The sequence below is a fragment of the Oncorhynchus kisutch genome, linkage group LG20, assembly GCF_002021735.2.
Source record: "Oncorhynchus kisutch isolate 150728-3 linkage group LG20, Okis_V2, whole genome shotgun sequence".
Taxonomy (NCBI): Eukaryota; Metazoa; Chordata; class Actinopteri; order Salmoniformes; family Salmonidae; genus Oncorhynchus; species Oncorhynchus kisutch.
In genome coordinates this window covers 43269924-43279021 of record NC_034193.2, presented here as the reverse complement: position 1 = coordinate 43279021, position 9098 = coordinate 43269924, and the positions used below count along the sequence as shown (strand labels likewise).

At 43.4% G+C, this 9098-nt stretch overlaps 1 protein-coding gene across 1 annotated transcript; it reads right to left on the bottom strand.

Moving 5' to 3' along the window:
- Positions 1 to 3092: 3092 nt before the first annotated feature.
- LOC109865746 (keratin, type I cytoskeletal 13) lies at positions 3093 to 8416 on the bottom strand. The gene is made up of 8 exons (XM_020454165.2): positions 7841 to 8416; positions 6862 to 6944; positions 6356 to 6512; positions 5467 to 5631; positions 5018 to 5143; positions 4195 to 4415; positions 3706 to 3752; positions 3093 to 3495 (listed from the first exon to the last, which is right to left on the bottom strand). The coding sequence occupies exons 1-8, from the start codon at positions 8249 to 8251 to the stop codon at positions 3389 to 3391; spliced, it is 1317 nt and encodes a 438-aa protein (XP_020309754.1). The 5' UTR covers positions 8252 to 8416; the 3' UTR covers positions 3093 to 3388.
- Positions 8417 to 9098: the final 682 nt, after the last annotated feature.

The following is a 9098-nucleotide window of genomic DNA, read 5'->3' as shown; positions in this document are numbered from 1 at the left end:
AACAACATTGCTGCACGTCTGAAATTCGCAAAAGAGCATCTGGATGTTCCACAGCGCTACTGGCAAAATATTCTGTGGACAGATGTTTGTTTTGTCAACTTAGGTCTGTGGACAGATGAAACTACAGTTCAGTTGTTTGGAAGGAACACACAACACTATGTGTGGAGAAAAAAAGGCACAGCAACATCAAAACCTCATCCCAACCATAAAGTATGGTGAAGGGAGCATCATGGTTTGGAGCTGCTTTGCTGCCTCAGGGTCTAGACAGCTTGCTATCATCAACGGAAAAATGAATTCCCAAGTTTATCAAGACATTTTGCAGGAGAATGTAAGGCTATCTGTCCGCCAATTGAAGCAACAGGACAACAACCCAAAACACAGAAGTAAATCAACAACAGAATGGCTTCAACAGAAGAAAATACGCCTTCTGGAGTGGCCCAGTCAGAGTCCTGACCTCAACCCGATTGAGAGACTGTGGCATGCCCTCGGGAGCAGTTCACACCAAACATCCCAAGAATATAGCTTCACTGAAACAGTTTTGTAAAGAGGAATGGTCCAAAATTCCTCCTGACCGTTGTGCAGGTCTGAACCTCAACTTCAGAAAATGTTTGGTTGAGGTTATTGCTGCCAAAGGAGGCTCAGCCAGTTATTAAATCCAAGGGTTCACATACTTTTCCCACCCTGCGCTGTGACTGTTTACATGGTGTGTTCAATAAAGACATGAAAAAGTATAATTGTTTGTGTGTTTATTAGTTTAAGCAGACTGTGTTTGTCTATTGTTGTGACTTAGAGGAAGATCAGATCAAGTGTTATGACCAATTTATGCAGAAGTCCAGGTCATTCCAAAGGGTTCACATCCTTATTCTTGCTACTGTATGTCCAAACCTTTTACTGGTACTGTATATATTTTATTATTTCTCTTTTTAAATGAGAAAAAAATGACCAAGGTCGGGACCTCAGTGTCCTCATATGTGGTTACAGCCCTGATGTTAGTCGAAGGTTGGTGAGATTGTGATTGTTTGAATCTTTATGTGGATGAACTGTAGATATGAAAACACGTTTTCCCCTGCAAGAAGAACAACCACATTTTGGAAAAACACTTATAGCGCCGGTCCCATATATATCTGGTGTGATGATGTTGGAGTTCTCTAAAGCCCTCTCAGAATGCCACCATTTGATATTGTACTTGGCACCATTGAAAATCAAAACCAAGACCAAGTTTAACTTTCATATAGTAGGAAGTGCTTGCTGCCATCTGGTGGCACACAGCTGAATGAGAGGAGAAATGATTTGAGAGATCATGTTCAAAACATATACACAATGATCAAGTATGGTATATTCTGAAACACCAGCAGCATAACATCCTGCATCCCACTGCTGGCTTTCTTCTGAGCTAAGCAGGGTTGTTCCTGCTGCAGATGCTGCTGAAAGTTGTGTTGGAGGACTGTTAGGAGGCACTCTTTCCTCTGGTCTAAAAGAATGCCCAGGGCAGTGCTTGGGGACATTGCCCTGTGTAGGGTGCTGTCTTTCGGATGGAATGTTAAACGGTGGCCTGACTCTCTGTGGTCACTAAAGATGCCATGGCACTTATTGTAAGAGTAGGGGTGTTAACCCTGGTGTCCTGGCTAAAATCCCAATCTGGCCCTCATACCGTCACCTAATCATCCCCATTTTACAATTGGCTCATTAATCCACTCCTCTCCCCTGTAACTATTCCCCAGGTTGTTGCTGTAAATGAGAATGTGTTCTTAGTCAACTTACCTGGTAAAGAAAACACATATCTTATTGTATTTTGGGACAATTCGACCAAACATAAGATAATCGTTTGATCAACAATGAAATATGGTAAAGCATGTTTGTTTTGTCAACTTAAATATGGTCAATTTGTCAATCACATCTTTCACATCTCTATCTCACACTCACTTTGTTTTCTCACCCAACAGAATATTTAGGCATTTAGCAGACTCTCTTATCCAGAGCGACTTACAGGGGCAATTAGGGTTAAGTGCCTTGCTCAAGGGCACATCGACATATTTTTCACCGAGTTGGCTCAGGGATTCAAAAGAGCGACCTTTCAGTTACTGGCCCAACGCTCTTAACCACTCGACTACCTGCCGCCCCGTTCTTCACTGTCTCCAATCTCACTCCTAACTCAATAACAGGCCAGCTCAAGCATGAACCTTTACATAGAGTACTGTTTATACTGTAGCTCTGAGTCTTGCTCAACTGTCCTTACTCACACTGTTAATATTGGGCTTGTCCCACCCTGACCCAATAAGACTTCACCATTACAATGTTTTTATTAAGTCAGTTCCTTCCCATCCTTGGGAACAAAGTGAAACCTTTCAATTGAGTTGTTCTTAACTCCCTTTTTCTTGACTCCAGTATCTTTGTGATCATCTGTAATTCAAGTGATTTGTTTGGGGAATTCAGACTGTGACCTCAAATCATATATTTGATTGGAGATGACTGCTTCAGTGTCGTCAGTCGAGATCAAACTTTATAGATTATCTCAACTTTATAGATGCCAAAGGTGTTATCTGTACAGGGCCATGATCCACTCCCATTAGACTAAACCTCTTTTGACAATGTCTCAGGATTATGCTTCTTTAAAGGAATTGCATAGAGTTCGCTGCCTATTTATTTTTCTGTGATGCTTTGTTAATGACCTCATACTGAATCATACTAACTAAATGTTATGATGAAGATAACATTCTAACACTACAGCACGTGTCAAAATCATTCCATGGAGGGCCGAGCATCTGCGGGATTTCGCTCCTCGTACTTGATTGATGAATTAAGGTCACTAATTAGTAAATAACTCCCTTCACCTGGTTGTCTAGGTCTTAATTGAAAGGACAAAAAAGCACACACAAAAAAACAGACACTAGGCCCTGCATGGAATGATTTGGACACCCCTGACCTACAATATAAAATAGACTGACATAAAATCCTCTCTTTAAATGTTCCTTGATATTTGATCATGTTCATCATCCCCTTCTGAACAATGTTACATCCCAATGACAAGACAGTGGACTGAGAAGATAAATTATTTGAGAGATCATGCTCAAGACAAATAGACAATGATCAAATACGGTAGATACTGAAACATCTTTTATTATGTCATTTGGGACAATTCAACCAAACGTCACACATTATCATTCGATCAACAAGGACATTCAAAAGCATGTTTGTTTTGTCAACTTAAATATCAAATATGGTCAATTTATGAAAGATTGCACGGTTCTGTACATTCAACGAGCATACAGGCAACACCAGAGCAATGCAATCCAGAGGAGATTATAACATTTTAACATTCTTGGTATTCCTTTTAGCCGCAGGTGGAACCAGGCTTTTACTGACAGGTGGGTTTGGGTGGGTAAGGGAACTATTTTTTTGCCACCTCCATGTCCACATCCTCTGTACGGGAGACAACTTTTCCATCGATTATCTCCTCGATCACCATCCTCACTCTCTTTGTCACCACTGGCTCAGCTACAAAGTAGGGACACATAACCGTTAGTAAGTACACTTAGTGTTGGGCATAGCCAATTAGGAGAAGCACAGAACCATGAGAACAGATTGGCAACTTAGCACCTTCAAATCAACCAAATCCTTTGTGTTCTAGAGTGTTTCACAATTACTACTGCTGGGTTCTATCAATATGGGATTTGATGTGATAGAAAAGGGTCTCGCTCTACTTACGTTTCTTGACCTCAACAATCTCAACCTTCTTGGTGATGACAGCTCTCCTGGAGGGCAGAAGATAGTCGAAGTGTTAAGCACCTTCCTATTGAACAACTCTACATTGATCTCTCTACTCTGTAACACAGTCTCTATTGCCCAGTTCCAAATCGACCCCTGGCCCCTTCCCCTGGGCACTTCTTGTAGATCTGTAACGATTTGATAGGCTACTGTAGGTCATTAGCATAATGATGATTGCTCCATCTTGCCCTCTAGTAATATTCACAACCATAGTTCTTGCACGTATCCAATCATTTTAGATCAAAAGTGCCTACAGCAGGTGGTTATGTGTCAAAGGTGTAGGGGATCCTGAAGGGCTAACAGGCTAGGGGTTGATTTGTAATTGGGTATGTAAACGTCCATTTATCATTTACATTGGGTAAGTGAGGCCCATGTAAATCCCATTGGGTATGCAAATTAGAGATCTGCACCCTGCTCTCCTCTCCTTACCCGACATCCTCTCCGTCCAGCAGCCTCCTGTACTCGGCGATCTCCATCTCCAGCCGGGTCTTGATGTCCAGGAGCATGCGGTACTCGCCGGCCTGCCTCTCGATGTCCGTCTTCATGCGACCCAGCTCCTGCTCCAGGCTGTTGACCATGCCCTGGAGCTGGTCCAGCTGCATGCTGTAGCGGGACTCAGTCTCATTCAGCTGGTCCTCCGAGGCCGATTTCTATAGGGAGAGAGGGAGGAAGAGGAAGGGTTAAAGACTTCAGACGATTCAACAAGTGGTGTTGATTTAGGCCAAGTCTCAACTTCCCGCACTGACATCAGTGCATGATTGAGGTGAAGTTCCTGGTGAGCACGTGTTTTTAAGAATTCCGTTTTGAGGATGACAGCTGTGGTGTAAAAAAAAAAATGGTTATCCTCAACTTCACTTCAACTTCACTTCATCTATCCATCAATTGAAGAGCTTGTCAAAAATGAAATGTATTATTATTGTTGTGATCATTACAAAGCTCTGAGTTGACTGATTGCTTCTCTCTCTAGAACTAATCCATCATATTCCGTTTCTAAAGGGGAAATCTGAGGACTCATGTGTAACCCGTAGGGTAGGCATGTATTTATGAGGTCTAAATGATGATGGTTTTACGACGAGGTGTCAGTTGTACTGCACTGTTTAACTGAAGGCCCTAATCTTGTAAATGTCATGCATTTCCGAATCCCGAGTAATCTGCGACAGTAATTACACCCTAGTCTAGCTCTAACTCATACGTCTAGCAACAACCAGGAGGCAGAGAGGGGTGTGACGTTAGGAGGTATTTGTTTGCTCACCAGGCTGAGCTGGGACTGCAGCTCGATCTGCAGGGCCTGCAGGGTCCTCTTGAGCTCGTTGATCTCACTGCGGGACGTCTCCAGGGTCTCTGTGCTGCTGGTCACCACCTTGTTCAGCTCATCAAACTGGGACGGACAGAAGGAACATATGCACAAAATTAATTATCTATGGTCTGATATTTACCTTTATTTAACTAGGCAAGTCGGTTAAGAACAAAATCTTATTTTCATTGACGGCCTAGGAACAGTGCCTTGTTCAGGGGCAGAACGACAGATGTTTTACCTTGTCAGCTCGGGGGATTTGATCTTGCAACCTTTCAGGTTACTAGTCCAGCGCTCTACCCACTAGGCTACCTTAAGATGCACTAAGCCATTTTCATATGATCTAAAACAGAACAGATGGATCAAGAGGTTCTCCCTTGACAAGGTTGGGCTCTCGTTCTCCTCACCTTGCCCTTGTACCAGGTCTCCATGTCGCGGCGGTTCTTCTCGGCGATGCCCTCGTACTGAGTACGGATCTCCTCCATTATCTTGGCCATGTTCTGCTGGGGTGCTGCGTCCACCTCCACGTTCACTGAGCTGACGTTCATGTGGGCCCGCATGGCAGCAATCTCCTATAAGGGCCACAGAGGGATGACAGAGGTCAACTGGGGTCAGCACCAGGTGAGAGGCAAATGGAGGTTGCCACTGGGTAGGCTGTCACCGGGTAAGATAAGATACAACTTTACTGTCCCAGACAGGGAAATTGTCTAGCACAATTACACAGGGGTGAGGGGTCAAATTGGGTCACAGCCAGGTGAGGTGCACTGGTATCTCAGGTTCAACCACATGAAAAATCAATTAGGTACTTGGGTGCCACAAACTTTCATAACCTAGTTACAGAGTTCATGGTGTATTTCCGTCAGATTCTCTGACATCCTGTACAACCGTCCTACAGTAAGTATATCCAACAGGAAATAGGACTTGCCACCATGTGATCTCAAGTGTGGTTTTAACATCTATGCCATACTGCTGTAGGGCTTGTAACAAATTTGCTGACAGCTTTAAAGCTACCCAAACAGAGACAGCGCAGACACTCCAAACAAGGTCTGTTTGATCTGTTGTTTGCATTGTCATTGATACAGCCAAAGACAATACTGCTTGGCATGCGATGAGAATGAATTATGTCTCTGACAACTCCATTTGTCTCTCACAACCACATTGTTTTCATCTAGGTAAAATATATAAGAATTTGGAAACGTGGGGAGGTCTTGCTATTGCTATTGCCATGACTCTTGGGGATATGGTATGATAAAAGAGGGCTTCCAAGGCCCCAACAGAGCCCTGAGGGACACCCACCTCCTCGTGGTTCTTCTTGAGGTAGACCAGCTCCTCCTTAAGCCCCTCAATCTGCATTTCCAGGTCTGACCGGGACACGGTCAACTCATCCAGAACCTTCCTCAGTCCAGCGATGTCCGCCTCCACCGACTGACGCATAACCAGTTCATTCTCAAACCTTTCCGGAGGGGAAAAGGACAAGGACAACTGTTATTAACAGTTGACGCCAACAGTAAACATACCAAATGGCACAAAAACGAGTCAGACCAGCTTTACGTGCAGTCGACCGCTGATGATGTTCCTAAGGTGTACAGTAATGTGACATTGAGCATCACGTCATGGACACGTTGACCTTCGCATAATGTTACACTAGGAGTGGCTTCATAATCTAATAAGGGTATAAAAGTTGCACGACTAAAGTCGATATATGACGTATAGTTCCCATTCCAATCCCGACTTAAAGCATTATTCTAAGGTGAATTCAACAGCTGTTTGCCGCTTCCATCTTATAGACCCTTTGTACTCACTTGACTTTGAAGTCCTCCGCAGCCAGTCTGGCATTGTCTATCTGCAGGATGATGCCGGCGTTGCTCAGAGTGGCAGCACTGATCTGAGAACAGGGCAACAGCAAAAAAACAGGTTGGTACATGGTACATTAAAAAGGAAGACGATTACACACTGTCAGGCCTATCACAATGATTACATCATTTGCTTTTGATTGTCAAAAACAATGAAGGTGCATTCTCCCCAGCCATAATCGTGAATAGCTGTAATGAGAGACTCTTAAAGTGTGATAAGGTGAAGCCTACCAGAGCTATAGTATTGTGTTAGTAAGTCATTGATTAGCCTCCTACCCACACATATATACTGTAGCCTATCTCTGGCAAAGGCCACACAGTTATGAATGGGAAATGAAAGTAATACGCGTGACTAGAATCCCATCAGATGCAATAATACAAAATGCTACTGAACAGTGGTGTGATTCATTTATAGCGTCATCATCGCGGCTCTCCCCTTTGAAAGAAGTAATGCAGGCGGCATGAGTGTGAATATAAATGTTGACAGGGAGATAAATTGAATGGAAGTGAAGGTTTCACATGCCAAGCCCTTTTTTTGGTAGATTATTTATTTCAATAGACAATAGACTCATGGCAATTAAGTGCTATAATCCATCACTACTGTAAACTTGGTATGATTCCTCAATCAAATTCACATCCCGAGGGCACACTTCCATTGGAGCATGACAGCTTCATAGACGCAGCCAGTCAATGAACTTCAGGGTATGTCTTGTGTCTTGTAAATATTAATTGAATTGTATATGAGAATAGATGTTGTTTTCTGCCAGAGTGGAAATGTAGAAAAATGTTCCTTTTGTATTTTTGTCATTAAAGAAAACGTTATCTAAACTCAATAGTAAATTGTGAGGTTGATGAAATAAAATGTAATCAAATCAATCTCGCTCAATATAGCAATATACTGTATTTATTATGCCCCAAAGATGCTCACCTTTCTGCGCAGGTCGACAAGAATAGCTTCGTATTTGCTGTAATCTCTGGTGACCGGTTTCTTCTTCTCGTACCACTCGCGGATTTGACGCTCGAGCTGGGCATTCGCCGTCTCCAAGGAGCGCACCTTCTCCAGGTAGGTAGCCAAACGGTCGTTGAGGTTCTGCATGGTAGTTTTATCGTTGACCGACACTGCATTACTACCATAGTTGCCATTGTCACCCCCAAGCCCACTGGACAGATCAAACCCGCTCCTGGTGCCCGAAGCATAAGATACGCGGACACTCTGTCCCCCTGCCCCTCCATAGACGCTTGGTGCCTGTGATGCGATGCGACTCTGGTAACCTCCTCCGAGAGACATGGAGGATGAGCCTCGGCTGCCTCCATAACTGCGAAGTGATAAAGCACTCATGGCGACGTTGTGATGATGGGTATGTAGAGATGACAAAACCCGGAGTGGTACTTTGAAGAGTTGGTGGTGAATCAGTTCAAGCCTGGTAGCAGAATATATACCCCCCTTGGAGGTGGGAAAGGCTGAAGGGCGTATTGAGATAATTCTTTACGTGAATAGATATTCATCCAACAGGTGTGTCCTTAGTCAGCTCATTAAATAAGGTCACTAAGGTGTGGTGCGCGTGAGAGTTAGCTGGCATTCTGCCTCCATCATTTGTATCACTTTCATTTACAGTATGACAACTGTCACGGCATGTTAAACCTCAAGTGAGCAAGTTATGAATATGATAAGATAGAAGATTGCGTTTTAAGAGATGACCGACGACTGAATCCCGCAACAAAAAGTTTACTTTTCCCTCTGTAGTCACCGGGAAATGTAGGATACAGTCAAATAGGCAACTCTAGCTAAAATAGGAAGTGCCAATTTGTTAACAGAGATGTCACATGAATCAAGAGGGCATTCAGGACAGAGAGAGAGAGAGAGAGAGAGAGAGAGAGAGAGAGAGAGAGAGAGAGAAAGAGAGATATAACAATTACAATGACCTTTAACAGGTACTCTAAACATCAAATCAAATCAAATCAAAATCAAATCAAATTTATTTATATAGCCCTTCGTACATCAGCTGATATCTCAAAGTGCTGTACAGAAACCCAGCCTAAAACCCCAAACAGCAAGCAATGCAGGTGTAGAAGCACGGTGGCTAGGAAAAACTCCCTAGAAGGTATAGTTGGTTGCCCACACAGTACAGGTACAGTGGGGCAAAAAAGTATTTAGTCAGCCACCAATTGTGCAAGTTCTCCCACTG